We start from the raw sequence: 22,458 nt of genomic DNA on the forward strand, positions 1-22,458 counted from the left end.
CATTGGTGGTAGACGGATGGTTGGACTAGATGATCTTAGAGGTCTTCTCCAACCTTACTGATTCTATGATTCTATAAATAAGGATAGTCAGAATTTAATATTCCACATAACTAGCTTTCCAGTAAGAATTTAAATAAAAATAAATAAAAATCAGTAAATCTGAGCATGCTGATCAATGTGAGATCCATGAAAATGGAAGGTTATATGCAGGAATTTTATGCAGCATAGAAAGTGTTGAGAAATGTACAAAGCCAAGTCATTGTCATTCTTCATCTTCCGGAGTCTCACCATGCCATTGGGTTTTATAACCATAAGATTTAAAAAACAAAACACTTCAGCTGCAGAGTAAAATCACCTATTTCCCAAAGTAGGCATCAACACAAATAGTCTGACACCCTACACAGTAAAATAGGTCATTTTGTACATGTGAAAATAAATACAACCCCACTCAGAAACAAACAAACAAACAAACAGACAAAAAAAAAACAAAAAAACACACAAGAAAACCTTTATCCTAGAGCATCTGGAATTCAAGGGCATTCAAGTCCAAGAGAACAAATCATGTCTGAGCTTCATCACACGCTAAAGAGCAGGTCTAACTATTCCTCCAGAAGAGGACACTATCTGTTCCATTTTCTTCCCAAATCACACTCATGCACTCTCTCTTCACCTCCAAATAAAATAAAATAAAATGCATTTTTTCCATTGAAAGAGCCATAACTTTTTGAACAGATGGGAAGCCTGATGGCCTGAGATGCATCAAATCCTTTACTTAATGATTTCAAGAGGAGAAACTGGTTTTGAAGTTTTTAAGATTTTTCCCAGCTCCACGGCTTAGAAGATCAGCAATATGGAAGACTGAAATTTTATGTTTTTAAATTTGGGAGATATGAGATCCAGACAAGCCTACTTAATTTCAGCAGACTAAAAATTTAAAGAAAAATGCACATCAGATATATCTGTACAACACGGGCATTCCCACCCAAATCCCTCAGGCATTTCATTCAGGACTGCACCAATCCCTTAATTCTACAATAATCCTCCTCCTGCTCCTCCCCGCACCATTGTTCTCCCTACTTTTTGCATTTCTGAGCTTCCTGGATCTCTCTTTCCTTGCAGGCAGTGGGTCACATTCCTCCAAGCCTCTCCGTCCTGGCTTCTCATTTCTTGCCAGCACCTTTCTCTCTTGCTTGTTCAGCTCTGCTTTAGTTCTCTTCCTTCCCTCTTCCCAGTCTCGCTCAGCCCCAGGACCACCATACCTCATGCACAGAGTGATGGCCGGATCCCTGCTCAAGGAGCCTCCCTCACAAATGCTGGAGATGCCCACTTGTCAGAGGGCTCCGTGCTGCTTTCTGCTGCTACTCCCTGGCTCCCGCTGGTCCCCTTGTTAGGGGCAGAGAAGAGAGATTTTGTTGAAGTGGTGTTGGGGCCCCTGCGGGGAATGGCCCTGCCCACTGTGGCCAACAGCCAGACTCCAAAGGCACTGAAAATGAAGGGGCAGTCAGGACCTTGGATGCTACTGGTGCCATCCCAAAGCCATGCAGATGTGAGCTCTTAGCTCAGAAGACAGCCTGCCTCCCCTGGTCCCTTCACATTCAGTACTCCTGGAGACCTCCTGCTAGTAACACACACTCACTCTGCACCAGGACTGGGGAGGGCAGAGGGGGAGGAGGCTGTAACCAAGCTTGTCCTGCCACAGCTCCCAACATATTCACATTACAGAGATGATGTGGCTGCCTTTGTGGGGCCTCTTGGCAGGAGCCCAACAGCAGCCTCAGTGCCACTGCTCACTTTGTACTGCCTGAGCATAAACACAGGCTTGTCCACAGCACAGTCAACAGTGCTGGAGGAAATCCACAATTGTCCAGTGTCAAATGGGCTAGGGAAACTGGGCACCTTTCTGTACAACAGCATCAACTGCCCATATCCCAACCCACTATCTCTTGTGACAACATGGAAGTTTTCTGGCATCAGAGAAGACAAGAGATTATGATGGGATTGCAAAAAATATTTTCACTCAGAGTTTGATGCTTCAAAATTGCCTTTGATGCTCCACTGTTTCTAAAGACTAGACAACGTTTAGCATTTCTCAGGACCATGCCTTTGTGCCTCAGATATAAATAAATGAGGCAGAAAATACACAGTGCGTAAGTAAAAAAGAGTTACCACTGTCAAGAGAAACACAATTCTAAAACCAGAACACACCATCTCAACCAATCCTCTGTATACTCTACAAGTATTCAAAAGCAGTAAAAATTATCAACACCCTGCTCCTTCCTGTCTAAGCTTTCTCTGCCAGGCAGGGTAGTCCTGGAAAGCACAGAGACAAGACCTTTCATCAGCACCAGAGGCTTAATACCCTACCACTAGGCACTATATATTGACTACCAGTGCATTACTCTCCCTCTGTATAAATTTCAAGCCCAAGAACCCAGAGCTAGACCAGAAGGAAGCCAGCACAGTTGGTCCTTTGCAAGCTTTGAGATCTGTAGCCTAGAAAAAACTCCCTGCGTTATCAGAGCTTCACTTGCAATCCCCTGGTCTTCATAGTTGAGCAGCTGTCCCTGCCACAGCTGTCACGCAGGCCCTGTTCTTTTCTTCTGCAAATATGAGTGCCAGACTTCTCTAGAGTCCCAGCATGTACAGACCAAGAGTTAACGGTTCTCTTGCAGTAAACTCTGGGGAAATTCCAGTAGCTTCAGCAGGAGCTGGTGTACGTGCCATAAAACAAAATTGCATTTTTTTCCCTCTTCATTTATTGCTTGGAGGAGTTGCTTTGCCTGCACTGGGAGCCTGCCCTGAACGTAGAATCTGAAAGACAGGGCAGTGTAAGTGTGCAAGCAGCAGCTCCAGCTCCTCTCCTCAGCCCAACCCACTGTGGAGCAGACAGCAGGGTAAAGCACATATCCTATGTACACACTGCTTTGCTTGCCTCTAAAACACAATGTGGCATTTCACCAAATAGCCCCTTCTCTATAGGGCCAAAAGGTGGGATGTCCCTGTCCAACCTCTTGGCTCGTTGCAGGAATCATTTAGAGGCTGTAAGTTATCTTAATTCCACTGTCCTCCATGCAGCTTGACAAATTTATACCCACTGAGGAACTACTTCTTACATGTTGCTGTGATCTTCTACAAAGGAGTCTAGTTACAAAATCAAAATGCAAATATGCTTATGAAAAGTTGTTACCCTGTCAGATTTCCACAAGACCATAAAAGTGTTGGCTACAGATTTCATTCTGTTTGTATCCCCTCTGAAATTAAGATAGCTTCAAGGAAGCCCAATTTTTGTAACATTTATCCTTTCCCAAATCAGCTACTCTTTCCTGTTCTGCATTTATTTTTTAATAAGGAATTAAATACATACTCTGATCAAAACATCAAGTTCCCTTTGAATTACTCAAGTGTTAAAACCACACTTCTGTGGTGAAGAGATGGTGCTCTGAAGAACAGAGCCATCTGTTGATAATGGCATCCTTCTTTCAAATCCAAGCATTTCCTTGATGTAGAATACAAATTGAGCTCTAGTGTATAAGTCAGCTAGGATTTCAAAGTTGGCCTTTATACTTTGCCATTAATTAATTCCGTCCAAGAAATTCAAACAAAGATACAAACAAAAAAGTTCTCTAAACACGTTACATAAGGCATTCAAAATATTCCAATTCATTCCCCTCCAGGAACACAGCAGAGTCAAAGAATAGTGTACACAGCATGTTTAGACTGTAGAAAAAGCACTAGGAACTGTAAGAATAGTTTAAAACCCATTTATTTTGAGCTCCCCATTATAAGAGCTATTGTAGAGTATTTGCTAATCAGTCTACACTTCTGAGTTCTAAACAATTGCAGGCTTAATGAATTGTACTTTCCTTCACTTTCAGAAGCAGCAACAAAGAGTTTCCTATTAAATGGGAGGAAATGAAAGCAGAAGGCAGAAGACCTCTTCCAAAACTTACTGGGGCTTCAGAGCAATTTAAATATTAAATAGAAATTCAGTTGCTATTATTTATTATCTTTATTTTGGGGGAAAGACGAGTGTCTTTTTTGCATCTTTCCTGATGCAGCTGTGCAGCCTTGAAGCCAGGTAGGGTGAATATTCTCTCTGATACTATAAGGAGAGCCTCCTAAAGTCCGGCAGGGAAGATTCATACAACTTAGAATTTTTTTTTTTTTTTTTAATATCTCGTTTTGTTGCAACTACCACAACGTAGCTAAAACAGAAGGTGAGAACCGAGCCGGTGGACAGTTGGCATAGAGAGATCTGTCACACCAAGCCATCAACAATGTTTTCTGAAGTAAGAAGCAGACCATGTGGTATCATCATCGCAGATACACCTACTCAACCTGAAAGAAAAGCAAGAGCTTTCCTTTTATCAAGGCCTACTTAGTCTAGCTTGTAGAGAAACATAAGTGAAGGTTACCCCCTAACAACTTTGGCATGAAACTTTCTACTATTCACTCACCAGAAAAACAGGGCTGGTAGACAGGGGAGAAGGCAGAGCCACAGACGCTATATGTCAGGTCAAAACCAATGCGAAAAGCAGACTTTGCTGTGCTATTCTACAAGGCACATCTCCTTCGCTGTCCCCCTAGTGCTGCTATGACAATCTTGTGTAAGAGACCACAGTCCAAAGTGCTATCAGCCCATTAACCGCAGTGAGACAATCCATGCCCATTTTTAACTCCTACTCTCACACTACTCCTTATTCTTTGGAACTCAATAAGGAGCACAGAGGTTAACTCTACAGTCTATATGGAGACAGAGAAGCATACATCTTTCATTTTTTCATTTGTAATTTCTTTTTGTTAAGGCAAATGATTCACTGTATTTCCCATCATGCAAAATTAGGTTTTTCTTTTTTTTGATACATGTTCTAATTAGTGGAATCCTTTTAAATATTCACAGATTGCCTATAGGCACTAAACCACCTGCACTGATAGGCGTAGAAATAAAATGTTCCTTGATACATTGTCTGGAAATTTGGAACAATGTATTTTTGTATTAAAGCAGAATAAATGAATTCAGGATACAACTAATAGTCACAAGGATTTTGTGAAAGACCACTAAGACATTGGTGAGTAGTAATGGGATGCTTTGCACTTCATAGTCAGGTATGCAGATAAGAAAAGAAGGCTGCAGCATTTGTCCAAGGTGGGCAGTATCATGTGAGTAAACTGTGGCTTCATTGTGGCTACAGTATATAGACTGGTGGAGTGACAGACGAGCGCTCGTGCTGCATAGTATGGGATGATTGCCCATTATGCTAAGGGCTTTCTGTAAGGAAGGTTTCCATGACAGTGTTCGGTATATCATTATTGTTTGGGAAACAGCATTCAGTTTTGATCTCTGACTTCTACAGTTTTTGTTGTTCCCATGAAACATTATGTTCAAGTGGAAAACAGACAGGGTTAGCATGCATATTTTAGATACAGCCAGAAATGCCTGGAAGTGATATCTCTGTGATAAACCACAGAGCTATTTAATAAATACACACATTAAACACCTTTAATTACTTTTTCTACCCTCTGTCCAGTAACCTTGCTCTCTTGGGACTTGCTCTGTTTTTATTCTGTTGAGCAGATTCAGGCAGCTGGCACTGCCAGCCTGCTCCCCACATTAGAATACAGACATTTTCTAGCAAAATACCTCTGCCTTGAAGCCCAAAAGGGGTTGGGTTCAATTCTGGGCCAAAAAAGTGGCTTTCTATACATGAAAATGTGATAGCTTTAAAGGTATATAATCTTGTTCCACAGAGCTGAGGAGGCATTTAACACTGAATGAGAGGGGAGTGTTGGGACAGGAAGCGCCTCAGAACTGCTTCACAATCAGACATTTATAAAAGTTGTTCCAAGCAAGTTTTAAATCTGTTTTGCATCTCTCCTTCTTCCATGTTTGGATGGGAATTTTTCCAAAGCATCTCAAGGATCTAGCAGCCAATTCCTACTGAGTATCAGTAGTATTCTGCCTCTTAACTCTGATGTGCTGCTCCACAGGCTGTTAGACATAAAACATAGCCTCTGCACATGAGTTTAAACCAGCACTGAGTATCTGTGATTTTTCAAGAAAAAGGGCAAAATACAGATCTTATCTGCAGCAGAGAGACACTGTGTGACTTTCTGCTAGTTTGGAACTGGGGACTTTCCTAAACCCACCTATAAATCTGATAAAGCAAACTATACTATCACATTATGCATATCTGTCTGTAAGCATGTAGGTACAATTTACACACAATAAAATATCTAACTAGTTGCAATCTGCTTAAGGAGCTTTTCTCTTAATCCATTTGAATTTCAAAGCCAAGCTAAAATTGCAGGAGGATTTTAATTGTATACAAGATCTGAGCTTGGATAAGCGATCCGTATGGATCCTTAATCTTTTGTGGGCAGCCAGTACTTCTTAATCAGCGTAAAAAAGAATTCAACAATAACCACTAAGAATGGGTTACATTAAAAAAGGACGAGTTTTCTGGTGCCTGTGGAGGTACAACACACCAAGTTCCCTTCTGATAAAGGGAAAGGAGATGCACTATTTTCAAAGTGCAACTTCAGTTAATTGATCTGCCTGCGGTTCTTAGAGGATTATGAGAAAAACACGAAGATGTGGCAAATGAAAAACATGAACAGTACAGTATTTCTCTCAAACTCTGTTCCTGCAGTTGTGTTTTTCCGTGCAAACATTAGTCGAGAGCATTAACTACTGGTGCTCCACTTTCACGCATGCTCCTCCAATTCAGGCTCCAAAAAACCCCCAGAATACCTCAACGCATTTCCATCCTCACAAATGTCTGCCAGTAATTCTGCAGCACAGTACATCAGGAAAGCCATTTTGCAGGGACGTGGCACAGAAACCGGCCACTTGCACACTCTGAAGGATGTGCAGGTTTAACTTTTGAAAAGCTTTTTTGTGTAAAAGATGACGCAATATCCTTTAATAACATATATTGTGAAATTAGAGCTACCACTGTTATCAACATGAACAAGATGCACTGGCCTACTTTCTTGCAAAGCTACAGTATTGCCTAATGATTAATACAGAAAGATTTTAGCTAACATACTAGGGCTAATGAAGAGCCTAAGGTCCTTGGTGCAGCCTCTGTTGCAAGGGTGCTACCTGCCATAATAATTTGTCTATCTCTCTACATTTACAGCAAGAGAGAGGTGAGGTAAGGTGCTGAGGAAAAACATGCAGGTATAGGGAGACGCTAAGTTTATTGTGATAATTTTCTTTATCCAATACTAGAGAAAAGCAAGCCTTTCAATCATCTTCAGTGTAAGGTAACAACCTCAAGGGAATCTTCATAACATCACTCTACAAAACATCACCTTGCACAACCCCTGGAAAGATAAGCAAATGGAAACCTGCAATCAAGGGCAAAGTAAAACTGATCCAAAACAAGTTCTGATGACGAAGCATTTCCAAAGCAGGCAACCAGACATATGCCATGTGCAAGCCCAAGTCACAAATAAAAGCGACATGTGACTGAGCAAGCTGCAAAGGAAGCCAGAGAGGAACTTGGGCTCTGTGAAGTCCTGGCATCTGATCAGTGCCTGAGCTGAAGCAGGCTGCATTACCCAGCCTGGCTCCCCTGCACAAGGAAGGCTGCAGAAGACACATCAAGCTGGCATCCACAAGCCAGCAGAGCAGCACAGGTCAGTAAATTGGAACATGCAAGTTTGCAGAGCATGCAGATACCTTTTTTTAAAATCCATGTGCCAGAGGAAAGTGAAGATGGATGATGGGAAGACTTAGGCATAGTTACTGTGTACTTTGCATGCTTGCCTTAAATCAAAATCTTAAACTGCAAAATGCACTGACACTTCTTTAGCTCAGAGGGATGGGATTCCTTATGTGTTTGGGGCTTTTTTCCTTACCATCAGAAAAGCATGTGAGCTGTAGAAAATATACTTTAAAATCCCGTCTTTCAAATGCACACCATTTTACAGAAGCTGGCAAAGTCCTGTGGCTCCTTACTTGTTATAGATCTTCTATCTGACTGCCATGGGAGCCAGCCACATAATAGCTGATGCTTACAATTCACTTAGCAGCAGCTATCCTGCTTTTTTTTTTTTTTTTCCTCCAAAAGAGAATACCATGCAGCTCTAATCACAGTTGATGTAGATCAATACAAGCCCTTACTTTCATTTTATTTAAAGGGACAAATGATTTATTGATTTGTATATCAAATTTAGCACACGTATTTTCTGTTTTGCCTGCTGTCAGCATGCTATAACCACAGATCTCCACGTCTAAACATCATTCAGTACAAAACCAGTATAATTCCATGAAAATGATCAAGTGACAATAGTAACATAGAACACGTTTGTTTTACATTTTCTTCAAGTACCATGTAAAGGTCCCTACTTGAACATAATGAAGTAAGGTAATGCTCAGGAAAAAACACTGAATTGGAATGGCTGTGCTTTCAAGTATTATACAACATGGTTGCTTGCTGGACATAAGCATGGTGTATTTCTAGATACTGAAATCTAATTTAGAATTAAAAGTTAATTTAACCAGTGTCATTGGTCATCAGCTAAAAGACCCAAATAACTGATAAAAAAACAAAGGCCACACTCCCTGCTGCCATGTATCCTTTGCTTAATGTGCCTTTTTCTTTATAATTATTATTATTATTTTTTTTTTTACATGTGGTCTGATTATATATCTGACATGAGCTGATGACTACAATGAGGAGTTAGCATTTATCTCACTAGCCACGTACAGCCATGTATATGATACAACCTCTACAACCTATGCAATAGGACAGGCACTTCACCCTAGCTGTTGCTGTATTGGGACCCTCTCCCCAGCCAATCTCTACGACTGACCGTGGCTAGGAACCTGCAGTTTAGATAGCCAAATACAGAAGATCTGATCCCAGCTGCAGTGAAAACTGCTGTTCTTTCCTTAATTCCGCAAGTTCGATCCAGCCCTAAGGCCTTGTTTCAGCGGTGCATTCCAACTGGCATTCCTGCAGCCCATTTCCATGCGATGAGTGCATTCATACAGTCAGGCAGGAGCAAAAGGGACTTACAGAATCACGTCCTCAGTCACAGACTGATGTTCACTTGTTAAAGCATGTGTAAATCACACACCATCCTTAACAGGATTAATTAACATAGTATTAAGGACAAAGAGCAAACCTCTATCTGCAGTATCTCATATACCAACAGGGGCTTTTAGCACCTTTGACCTTTCCTTTCCCAGCTGAAGTGCAGAAATGTCATTCGGATTCATTTCCACTTGGATGAAAGGAAAAGGAACATGAAAAAAAACCACGTTAATATTGAATGATTGTCCACTATGGAGTTCTCAGCACCTGCTAAAAATCCGTCTTCTTTTCCAGGACACGGGGCACATCCATTATGTGTGCTCCATGTAGGAACACTGAGTTCGCGGTCAGAGCACAAGTTTTACTTTTGCTAGATGAATAAAGACATGATCCTACGTGCATGACTCAGTGCTGTTGTGTAAGCTCGTATGAATCTTTACATGAAAGATGAAGGCATTTTAGTTGAGCCTCCTTGAATCAGTGCTGTCCTCTCAAGCTTGAGGACATTATACTGAAGAATATAGACCTGAAATGTGACAGGATTTGAGCTAATGTGTTATTGGAAAAGAACTTTCCCAAATCTCAGTGAAGATTCTTCACTCCAACACACAAAACACAATGGGGCTGATGAAAGGCCTCTGGTCAAGCCTCCAGTTCCACAGTTTTTCTGAGGGCAGGTATGGCCATTCTAAATGGATCCTGGTTAAGGGGTAGGTCTGAGCTGTGCACCAAGTGCAGTTTATTTAATGCTGACATTTTCAAGTGATTCATTTAACAATTACAGATCAACTCTTATTTCTTCAATCATTATTTGCAGACTTAAAGAGAAACCTACTATTTTTCTTGCCTCCATTTTTCACCAAACTCAATCTGTCAGACCTAAGCATCCTCAGACAAACCTCCCTCAGGACCTCTGCCCAGTGCTCACTATCAGCTGGATGCACCACTACTGCTCCTCTCTGCTCAGCCACATCACTGCTCAGATTGCCAAAGGAGAGGTGCACAGGGATGCCAGCCTGCCAGGTGCACTGCTCAGAGAACTGTGCTCCCTGCCGTGCCCACATGTGGCCTACTGTCAGTTGAGGAGCTATTGGCTGGCAGGGCAGCAAGCAGCCCACTGCATGGCTTTGCCTCAGGGGGTCTCCTGCATGGGGAGCAGCCCAATTTGGTAAGTTCTGGCATGTTCCCTGGTCACAAGACTGGATATGTAGGGCTTTTACAAACTAAGGACTATTATTTCAGGCAATGCTTCTTACCCTCTTACCAACCCAGGAAACTGTATTAGCAGATACTGCACAGTCAAACAGAAGTTTGACACACAAGTTTATCATCTTACATACATGGCCATACCTAAGAGATAGCACAGAAGCTTGAGAAACAAGAAGACATGAGAAGCTTGAGAAAAAAGACACATTTAACAGGCTGCTATTCTTTAGCCATCCCCGACAATGTGTTTCTCTGTTGATTTTGCTTCCCTGGGCAACTGTGCTGAGGCTGCAACACTTCCTTGACGCAGCTCAAATGCCAGTTTCTGTTTTGTGGAGCTACACGATTTGATTTGCTTCAGTGGTTCAAAAGTTCAGCAGGGAAGAGCTCCCATGGAGAGGAGAGCGTGAGCAGCTCGTGCTAACAAATGGGTGCTTGCCTTGGAAAACAGCACACGTCTGTTTGCATGCATCCAAACTACCAGCTGCAAAAGCATCCCACCGAGAGCAAGCCCGGCGGGGGAAGCAGTTCCACAGACCTCCAAGTCATCAGGAGCAATGCAAACAGGAGCCAGAAAAAAATGTCTTGCTGCTGTAAATGGGAATTGCTATACAGTGCTTGATAAAGTTTATTGCACCAATTTGAGGGATCAGAAGGGAAAACAGTACCCAGTTCTTTGAGGAGAGCATTCAGATGTTAAATCTGACCTCAGCTCTTTGGTGTTGTTTTGACTGGCTAGAGGCACACTGACAAAAGGACACAGAAATCCTCTAGCTGAGAAAGGGGGAAAAAAGGCTGGTAGCCAAAAGAATCCCAGCTGCTGCCTAAGGATATCACAGCGGAGTCCAAAGGGAATCACCCACGTCCAAATTCACATTCAAGGCAGAAATTAGAACAAAGGCAGGAGTACTGAGGAAGCTTCAGTGGCTGTGCCTTGCTAAGCTTGAGTAAAAGTATTTTCAAAGCAAATGAATAAAGTAAAATGTGTTATTCTCTATCACAAAAGGAGAAGTTTGAATCAGAGTTATTCCACAAGCACTGTATGTTACAAAGAAATATCCTCCTCAAAGAGGCCTGTGCTAAGGGAGAAGAACGAGACCTATAGAGTAAGCAAATACAAAATTTCCACACCAGTCTACTACATTTATATAGCATCTCTTATCCCTTAGAATTTCAAAAACACATATCATGCTCTACAGCATTAAGACCATTCAGTTGCCAGTCTACACAAGCTTCTCTGTGGCTCCCCATCAGCAGCTCTCCCTGCCCATGGCTTACAGGACAGGGTGGAGCAGTACATCCCAGGCCACCACCTCATCTGTAAGCTAACAAAGAGGCTGCACAACCTGCTGTACCTGAATAGACACCAAGAAGTGCTTTAGAGCTGAAGTGACCTGCTGAGCACAGGCAGCCCTTTGAGTCCTGCGTTTAAAATTTCTGTTTAAGGTTTGTCATTTTTCTCACATAATATGCAAGTTGAGTGGTGAATGACACTTGTAGAGGGAACAGAGAGTTCAAAACATTTTAGGCATTGTGGTTAACAACAACAACAACAAAAAGCAGTTACTTAACTCAGTGGTTTACATAAAGTGCTCCTAATGTTATTTTTTAAAGACACACCAGACCTAGAAATACTCAAGTTGGGTGGTCAGTATTTTTGTTTCAGTCTCATGCAATTCATATAAAATAGGATCAGACTGCCATGAAAGCTTAAGCCTACCTTTGGCTGCATTTCTGGCAAGAAATCATTGTTCAGTATGTAAATGCTGCCACAGTCTACAAGAAGAAAGTTGTGGATGAAAAGTTATCTCAGAGCTTGTGTTGGTTTTAACATGAGGCTGTTACGATGAGGCAGAGCTAAGAAAAAAAGTCCAAAACCACTAAAGCCATTTTGGCATAAGTTTCAGACAAAAGAAATCTCCTGCATGTTGCTATTTGTGGTTTATGATGCATCTGCACATCAGCAGCATGTGCACTTTGATTTGTAATGGTTCAGAAACAGGATAGGAAACCTGAGTCAAGGATAAACTTTGTTTCTGCTTTGAAACTCCCTTTTCTTTTTGATGATCTGAGATTAGTGGGGAGTATGGCCCTAGAATACTGGAATTATCTTTCTCTGCCCTTATATCAAACAAAGGCACGAAGAGGAAAACGATGTCAGAAGCCACCTTTAGCCACTTCACTTTCCCGCACCATTCTAGAAAACAAAATGTGTCTAATAGTAACAGTGAAGCTCTTGAGAAATTACCCAGGAAAGAGAAGCTTAAACAAACACCTATCTTGAACATGTTTAAAGCTGGGAGCTCAGCTGGCGCTGCTGTTTTGCAGCTGGAGAGACATGGGACAGCTGTAAGGGCTGTCAGGTCAGCACTTGAAGCTGAAGGATCCCAGCATCTCCTTCTGCACATTTGCCAAGGCAGGAGCTTTGGCTCATGTCCTTGGGGAGAAGTCCCTGAACTGGCAGCCCCTCACTGCTAAGGCTGCAGCATGCTGAAGGAGGTCCCTGGCCAAAGGACAGCTGGCTGTCCCTTGGAGCTTTTATGATTTATAACACAGAATTGCAGTTTTTAAAACATCAGAGCAGCAGACAAAACTAAAATCCCTAAATTTAACTTACATTTTGCATACAGCTACTTACATTCTGTGGTCAGGCTGAGAGCATATTTTAGGGTAGGTGGATGGTGTAAAGACCTACCTGGACACTAACTGTATTTCTGCTGTTATTTTGAGAGGATAACTGACTTCCAGATCTTTCCCTGCTACCAATCATGTTCTTCACTGCTTTATTATTTAGTATTTAGGATAAGTTTCCTCAACTCACCATTGTCTACTCTATACAAGTTTGTTTTTTCTCTTAGTAATTTTATTTTAAAGATACTAAAATTTCTTCTCTTAAAAATGCTTCAATCATGTTGTAATTAAAAGCACATAGCCCCTGATTGGACTTTTCCAATGATTTTGCATTGTTTTCATTGAGAAGTGCAGCTGCAAAGGGCTACAGCTCTACAGTGCAATGGATGGAAACTAGCACTGGAGCAATCCAATGAAATCATAGCAATGAAGTCTGGCTCCTGAGATTTCAGTGCTAGCTTAGCAAAGAATTAGACATGAGCATTTCTGCAGTGCAGCAGTGCTTGCCTGCTTCCATCCAGGACTTGCTTGTCATCTAGATCTGTCTTCCTGAAGTGCCCAGAGAAGCTGCGGATTCCCAGTCTCTGTTAAAGGCCAGGTTGGATGGGGCTTTCCAGCAGCCTGATGTAATGCAAAGTATTTCTCTGCCCATAGTAGGGGGGCTGGAACTAGATGGTCTTTAAGGTCCCTTCCAATCCAAACCATTCTTTGATTCTTTGATGAGAACTTGGGGACCCAGTTCATAAAGACGCAAAAGAAGATCTGCTGAGATTTAGCCAGTCACAATTGGATTCAGTATCTAAAGGGAGGTTATGAGAGAGAAGGGGACAGAGTCTTTAGCAGGGACTGCTATGATAGGAAAAGGGAAAACAGTTTCATATTAGAAGATTTCAATTAGATATAAGGAAGTTTTTTATGGTAAGGGTGGTGAAGCACTGGAACAAGTTCGCTAGTGAGGTGGTGGATGCCCCATCCCTGCAGACATTCAAGACCAGGCTCTGAGAAGCCTGATGGAGCTGTAGGTGTCCCTGTTCACAACAGGGAAGTTGGACCAGATGACCTTTAAGGATCTCTGCCAATCAAAAGATTCCATGATTGTGAGTAAGGTTGCCTTAGACAAGCACTTCACTGGTAGATCACAAAGCTGACAAACTATTTTTCCATTAACCTGAAATCTTAACTCTACCAAGATGCATTTTGCTGATTATAGCAATTAAAAATCTGAGGAAGATTAAAAGGAGAAGAATCACTGCTTGGCATAAGTCACAGTGTGTCCAAAAGCTTTGTAGGCTCAATCAGGTTCAAAACAATGTTCAGTTAGTTTTCTGACATAATTGGGTTTTCCTGCTTGCTGGTTTTGAGCATTTTCATTTCTTCAGTTGCACCACAGCCACTTATTTGGATAGCAATGCTATCTTCCTCCACGCCCATGTTCCAGGATATTAAATAAATAAATAAATAAGGCTGCGCATGGGAAGAGCAAAAGAACTACACCTCGATCTCTAAGTCTTTCATCTTAAGATCTGATGTATGCAAGTGGTGCCTCACACACACAGGCAGACATTTTCTGCATGCACAAGCACAGCTATAGCTGTGTGGTTTTTGGAATTCAGATGTGGTTGATGCACTGTAAATACTGCTGAGTTCCTGTCTCTGCCTGCAAAGGGTCAGCTCTCTGCTCTGATTTTCACTACTAGGATGCTTTTGAAAGGCTCCCTGTTATTCAGTATTTTGAAAGCATGCTGTCTCTTCAAGCATAAATTGTTGGCACTGATAAACACCGTCAGTTTTTATTCAGTGAATTGATCAGATTATTTTGTTTAAAACTGTTGTTCTAAATACAATCAGAGACTTCTGCATCTTGGACTGAGTTTATCTTGGCCCCCATCACAGCTCAAATTCTGACCTGAATCCCATATAAATATTTGCCCTCTTAGCATTTATTTTTACTTTAATCCTATTCTTAGAGTTAGCATTTCATTGCTTTTTTTAGAGAAGTATTCAAAAACTAGACTAAGCGGATCACTTTGCTACACAGTTTTGTCACGAATCTCTGTTCTAAAGAACAAGACATTATTGCCAGATTTTTCTTTCAATCTCTGTAAACATTTACTTTACTGTCCTGTAATTGCTTTAGCATACATTTTTGTGTGCAAGCTAACTATTCTCCATTAATTTTATTAGTAGGACGATTCTGCGTAATGTTCAAACTCCTTAAAGGGGTAAACTCATCCTCATTTATCTAAATACCCCTATCAGGCTTAGTAAATTTAGTACTGTGCTCTGCAAACAGACTAACTCCCTTCTCCTAAAGTAGCCTTTGCAATGGAACACAACAATTTCAGGAACACGCCCCAAGTCTAATCAGAAAAGGTCCATTTCAGACTGTAAACACATGCATCTCTAACACCGATTGATCTAGGAATTGTGTTTGCATGTCCACTACTGCATCTGGGGACAGATTTTGGCTTCAGATTTGGATGAGATGAATGGCTGGCAAATTAATACGTAGGTCACACTGAAAGAAACTCCCATTTGTTTCCATGGAAACTATAGGAGATACAAAGAGCACAACAACACTGTCTGAGGGAGAAAATTCACAGCTACAAAACACTCCTTTTCAACACAGTCACCACCAGTAGTCCTGCATTTTCACCAGCCTGAACAAGAGTCTGCATGCCACTCTCATGAAAATCTGCACCAGCAGAGGAGACCGACTATTGCTCTTGCCATTGCTGAAATGCAGCACCCACCACCTCACTGTGCTCACATCCACTGCCTGGTGTCCATAAACATTCAGCAAGCACTGATGAATGTCTCTGGGTGCCATTTTTTTCCACATGGAGGAATTCAGTGAAACACCTTTGCATCATGCACACTTCCATGCCAAATGCCATTATGTCAGACTGCCACTCTCCTGCCATCTGTCACATGGCAAAAACACTTAACAAATATTGGTGGGAAGGTTCAACTTCTACTGGCGTACCACCAACATCTGCTTCTGATGTCAAGGGACAACTTTGACAACTGAATACTTTTAAAAATAATAATAAAAAAAACCTAAATATACCTAGTCAGAATGCATTCCATTTCTACCAAAGCTTTGGGGAGAGGAAAACAGAATGTATCACAAGCTTATTTAAAGGAAGCTTCAGAAATGTTCTAACTTTATGACACTCTTGTATAGAAAATAAAATCATGTTTCAGCCAGTCCAATTTGTTATACAAGATGCGCTGGAGTTCATAATCATAATCAAATGGTGAGGTTTCTAATGTTCTTTTTTCAATGTACAAGTGTATATATACTAGAAAGATATTAATAGAGCACCAGAAGGGAAATAACTGGATCCTGTAACTAGAGCTGCTTATTGAAGGCTCCTGAACTGAGCCCAGCCACTGTGGTTGGACTGAAGCACTGGAAAAAGGCCAGTAGTAGGGAACCAAATACTTCACAAGAGTGCATCATCTCCTTTGATATCTTGTTTCAATAGTAAGTTACCATCACCTTTCAACACTCCTTACTTACTATTGGCACTCATCTGGTTGCAGCTTCTGGCTGATCACCATCCTCTTGCCTTCCTCCACTACACTAAGGAGCCCGTTAGAAATCATCAGGGTATTTATATCCTGTAATCGAGTCACCTCAATTTCCATGCCCCAATACCAATTTCTGAAAGGTGTACAAAACAGCATCACCCTTTACTCCTCCTTACACTCCTCTTCCTTCCTGACAACTGAGCATCTTTTTCCAGTCCTGAATCCACACTGGGAATTGCACATGGACTGCTGCCCTCTTAGCCTGCAGCACTACGTAGCCAGCAATCCTTGTCCTAAAGGTGCATCACTCCAACCTGTGTGCCTGGGAAGCATCTGGGTTAGCTCTCCCCTTGCCTATCCTTCTTATTTAATATTCTACTAGCACTCACCTCGTTTTTAATGTTTACTTTCAGATTATTACAAACTGTGCCTATCACATAGCCCATCCATCACTCACTGAAGGGTGCTCTACGGTTACGATGTTGCAATGCTAAGTGATGCAAACATACATCTCAGTTAAAAAGCATCTTCACCTCCAAAGGTGAAAGCAGGTTTGCCCGATCACGATTAGTTATGCTCTTATTCTTCAATGCTCTTTGTCAACTTTTTTTTCAGAGGATTCTTCTTGCCTTTCTCTGCAAAATGAGAACTCATCCCTCCTTCTGGACCAGTTGGAAAAGTTACCAAAGCAAACTCCCTGCTTTTGCAGAATACTGGTGATATTCTTGATCTTTTTGTCTCCCCTTTCATATTCTGTAACTTCTGATGTATGCTGTTTCTATCTTCTTCTCCACTTAGTATATTCCATACTTCCAGTTTATTAATTTGTTTTCTCCTAAAGTGGGATATGTTTATATGTTTTTAGGCAAAACAATATTTGCACTTTGCCAAGGAATTTGAGATTCCTTGGACATTTTAATGTCTGTTTGTAGATATACGCATCTGTGTTGTGTGTATGTATGTATACAGACAATGACACTATAGATATACATGCAAATACATGTAGTTATATCAACAAGGAATAAATATAAATATATACATGACTATATACGTGTATATTCATATTTGCTCTTACTTTTCTTCAGCTCTGACAAAGTAGACCTTGGGAATCAGCCATCACGGACAGCACCAGCTGGGATCGGTCCTCTTTCCATCACTGATGTAATTAGGCCATGACCACAGGATTTTGAGCAAACACCAATTTCTGGCCAACTGACTAACTCCCTCCTTAGAAATTAGGCTGAACATGCACCTATTGCATAACAAAAGCAAGATACCTTTGAACAGAATATTTGACTTTGCAATTAGAAATGCTAATGATGTTCCACTTTGGATGCTTTCTTTCATAAACCCTAATTATTTTTCTCCCATTTTGGAGAGGTACTGAGGAAACTGCATGCCCTGTTCTCCTGTTTTATTTCTATCTCACAAAAGGTTCTCTGCCAGCATCTTCTGATGGGCTTTGCAGCAATAATGCATTCAAATAAAAGCTAACCTGTTCTCATTTGTCAATTTAATTAAAAGATAATATTCCAATTATCTTGGAATTCTCTCAATGCCTCCAATTAGACAGAGGCATCATCAGCAAACTAATTCAGATCCACCCCATTCCAGGTTCCACATTTTCCCTAAATTTTGTCTGAACTGAGTGCAGACCAAACACTTTTGGTAAACTTGGCAAATTAAATGGTTCCAGTTACCTTAGCATGGTCTACTTCGTTCTATATGGCTTCAAATCCCATCAGTAAAATCCGTATGACTTAGAAACACTGCCATAGAAGAAAAACAATAAGCTGCTTATCATAGTTTGAAAGTCAGATTAGACTACTGCAGAATGTAACAGTTTTTCTGGAGAAAATCCATGCATGCAGCAGCTGGAACTGGGTCTGCTGGCTGTGTAAGCAGTCATCTAAAGCCAAGCTGACACTGGGAGGGCAGAGCTGCTCCCCCAGCACAGCACAGTGCAGCCCCACATGGTGCTGCTGCTGGCCTGTCAGCTGTGCCCAGTGCTGGGCCTCCATGCAGCTACTGCAATTGGAAGGCCGTCGGGCCACAACCTGATCTCTCGTGTTATGCCAACCCCGTGTACAAAGCTGCATGATTTGTTTCATGGATGACTAATATACTGTGTGACTATCTCTATTTTTATTCCTTATTCTAACTGACAGATTATATAAACATGTTGCTACAGATTTACGTACAGCACAAGAGAACTAAACTTTCAAGAAGGCTGAGCTGCAGGCTCAACAAAGAAAACAGTGATAGCAGAGGTGAGCTAACATGGAGAAGGAGGCTCAGAACATAAAGGTAAGATCAGTTGAAAACACGCTTTGCCATCTACAGGGTAGGTAACAAGGTGCTGAATACAGGAGAAGCGAAATATTTAGAGAACTGGTGCGTGGGTTGCTGCCCTGCTGCCTGGTGAGCCCATGGAAAGACTGGGTATGCTTCTGCATCTGGGAGCAGCTCCTTGCGTCAGAGCAACATAGTGAGAATGACCTCCATGTCAGGTAGGCAGGTAGAGGGGGGCACACGCCAGCTGTGCTGACATTCCTCACACTGCTTCAGCTGGGAGGTTATTTCAGAACACCTGACATTATCAGAGAGCTCCTACCAGGCTTTCGGATGAGGGTGGGTGCAACCAAGCCAACCCAGGGGATTTTTGCTATTGCTTAAATTGACAGCATAAAATGGTGAAAAAGTTCAAGAAAGAGCGGAACACCCGTAACAAAAACATTACATTGGACAGATGATAAAGAATTTTTATTATAGCTAACAGTGAACAGGAACCAATCTCTGCACTGAAGCAGAAAAAGCAGTGAGCAAACATGGGAACAGTGACTGACTGCAGACATGCTGAAATCATTAAAAGCCATGACAAGAAAAGTATAGGCACCTTATGCAAGATTTATGAAAGCTGCCTGAAGAAGGCTATGCAAACTCTGCCAGAGAGAATTAAGCAAGAATTACCTAAAAACGTATGTAAACAAGGTATAGTGGAAGAGAAAGAGGCAACAGGAACACTGTGGGAAGTAACCTAGACATCGGGTCAGAAACCACAGCATCAGCACTTTGCCCTACAGCAGCGATCATGAGGAAAGGACATTGAAGAACAAGTGCACGCCTCCTCCAGTAAATCAAGTTTTCTGCTCATGTACGTCACAGAATGCTGCAGCTAAGAGGCTCTCATGTATTTTTCACCCTGATGTGCTGTCTGTGCTTTAGCTGTCTGTGCTTTAGCTGTGCCTAGCTTTAGCCAGGAACAGAAAGGTGGAATAAAATGTGGCATACCTGTGCCAAAGGAACAACCTGAAAGACTGAGAAATAGGGTTCAGCAAACTACAAGTGCTCAAGAGCACAGGCACCTGAGCCTCTTTTCAAACCCCCAGTTTCAGAAACCTTATTAATGCATTAGCCAGAGAGAACTCATAAGGTGAAAGACACGTGTTACATTTTTCTTCTAATATATGCTCTGATCAAAAACTGAGATGAAATTTCTCTGCTTTAATTGGCAGCACTCAAAGCATATTTCCTTTTTGAAGTCAATATTTTAGGTGAAATAGCAATCTTCTCTACGGCTTACAGTCACGCTCTGGAAAAACAAGCTACGTGACTTATTTCCAAGGCCCCTTTGTTATTTTTTGGCTGACAGAGAAATTTTTCAAATTGAACTGAACATTTTCAACTGACATGAGGAACTTTAGGCAGAAGGTTTTCAGTCCCCACCTCCTCCGGCCCTAATGTTGTCTGAAGAATTATCACAACCAGAAAAGGCTGATTTCCTTCCACAGGCTGCAGGCATGACAAGCCAGCGCTGATGCTACAACAAATGAGCTCCTTCTCACAGACCAGTTCCTGATGGATGGCACAGAAGGACCTTCTGCAAAGGCCTCCTATAGCACCAGCGTAGAAAAAGCTGTGCTCATAGCACAACATGGAGAGAAAACATTTTTTCACACCTTGACTGTGTTTTTCACATCTTGACTGTGTCATTACTCTTCTGTTACCTAAAGCCCCTTTCAGCAGCTCTCCACCATTCTGCTGACTCTCTGAGGACAGGACTTGTTCCAGTGTGCCGTGACCTGCCAGCTGTCTGGCAAGCACTTGCAAAGACTCCAGGCCAAAAAAACAATCTCTTCCCAGCTCAAAATCCATAGGGCTTTAATGAGGTCTTGGGGAGAAGCAGCAGTTATCAGAGATTCGTTAAAGACGAGGACATCCTCACACAGCTACTAATTGCTCTAACTCACTTGTTTGTACTGTTGGCGAAAACCGGAGCTTGCCAAGTGATGCTCTCAATTTAAATAGTTACAGTGCTTTGTGCCTGCTTTGGAACTTTCCTTCTCTGCTCCTGAACTGAAGCACAGAATGAAGTTACTTGTTGCTACTAGCACAACAGAAGAGACTTGTTCTGCTGGGATCAGGGAATACCCTTTTCTTGCTAAATATGCAGCTACTGAAAGCTATGCCACTGCAAACCTTCTGAGTAGTAATTATAAAGGTATCACTAATACTATGTTCCTACACATGGTGTTTAACTGGACTACACCCTTTTCTGAACATCACAGTGACTGTTTTGTTGCTACAGGTCTGATTAAAACCGTAATGAAATCCCAGCCTTTCATGAAGAGATGTGGCAAATCAGCACTTGCTGAAAAAATGCATTTTCTCAGTGACTGAAAAGCCTCCAGCACACACCGGTTTTGATCTTATTAAAAAAAAAAAAAAATCCTCTTTGATTAATCTGTACATGTTTTTTTTGTGCATGCAGTAACTTCCAGTTTACCCAAACATAGCTGTACCCAGAACAATCACTAAACTATGACACTTATCAAAGTTTACATCTAAGGGTGTTTAAATGAAGGATGAGGCAGAGCACAGCTGTCAGTACCACTCATTTAGCTCAGAAGTACACACTAGAATTATGGTTTTGTCTCTAGCCTCGGAAAATTAGCTCTGAAGCTATGCATCTACAGACCCATAACGACTTGAGAAACTCCACCAGGCCTCAGTTATTCAGAAGCATATGGGAACAATATTAGCAGAGAGGTTTATACATTAAACACAGCAAGATATTTGAGATCTCAGACACTTTCAGATGAGGCAAATGGCTCGAGCTGCCACCTGCAGCTTTCAGCTGTGTGCAGCTGACACCATACCTGTAAAAATCTACCCCAGTGCTGCCTCCTCCTTGCCTGACCAGCTCACTGGGGCAGTGGATGGGACGTGCACCTGACAGACATGGGGCCAATTGGTTTTATTTTATTCTTAGGCTCGTGGGGTTTTTTTGCGGTTTGTGGGGGGAATTATCATGGTTAGCAGCTGGTTAAAAGTTCTGCACTATGGAAGGGGCAAACTTGGTCCGAAAGAATAGCCTTCATTTGATGAGGATACAGTTTGTTGTGTAGTTCACGGCTACGAAACAGTCCCCTTTCCCAGGCAGAGGGTATCAGACCTTCATGCCTTACTTGAGATAAACAAAAAAAGTAAAACAAAAATTCAGAAATAAGACTATAACAATCTCAACTCCATTTCATAAATATCAGCCTGTCCAGGTACTGCACAGAGAGGCCAGGAAAGCTGCACACGCAGTTGCACTTGGCATTGGCTACTTGCTGACATACCACGAGGTGCAGCACTGCTGCAGCCCCAGGTAGCTGTGCCTCAGCTGCGACTCAGGCACCCACTGTGCTTTAACACCCTCTTCCCACTGGAGAATGACTCTGGCTTTCAGAGAAATCTGCAAAAAATTTGTAGTAGCTGTGAACTACAGTCCTTTGCCTTCTGTTTTGACTGTAGCAGTTTTTACTGAAGGGGTAGAAGTGGCAGCTTATCAGGGAAACAACACTCTTTGGAGAAGCAGTGGTTATCCCTGATGCTCCTTCCCTGGTCCCTGAGGCTCTGCCAGCCTTAAGGCAAGCAAGGATTTCCTTTCCCTCTCTGGATTTCTCGCTGAGCTGCTGAAAACAGCCCAGGAGACCAAAAGCCACCGATGCTTTTGCAAAACCCATCCTCTGCTGCTCTGTGGGAACTCCCC

The 22,458-nt window shown here is 42.0% G+C and overlaps 1 protein-coding gene across 1 annotated transcript in view; it reads right to left on the reverse strand.

Moving 5' to 3' along the window:
- The window catches only part of PHYHIPL (phytanoyl-CoA 2-hydroxylase interacting protein like), a 52,624-nt gene extending 51,240 nt beyond the window's left edge, over positions 1-1,384 (reverse strand). Inside the window, exon 1 of the mRNA XM_040702309.2 lies at positions 1,078-1,384. Within this exon, the coding sequence (XP_040558243.1) occupies positions 1,078-1,264 (187 nt within the window). The 5' untranslated portion in view covers positions 1,265-1,384. The remainder of the gene's footprint in view (positions 1-1,077) is intronic.
- Positions 1,385-22,458: the final 21,074 nt, after the last annotated feature.

This window comes from Gallus gallus, chromosome 6, assembly GCF_016699485.2.
Source record: "Gallus gallus isolate bGalGal1 chromosome 6, bGalGal1.mat.broiler.GRCg7b, whole genome shotgun sequence".
NCBI lineage: Eukaryota > Metazoa > Chordata > Aves > Galliformes > Phasianidae > Gallus > Gallus gallus.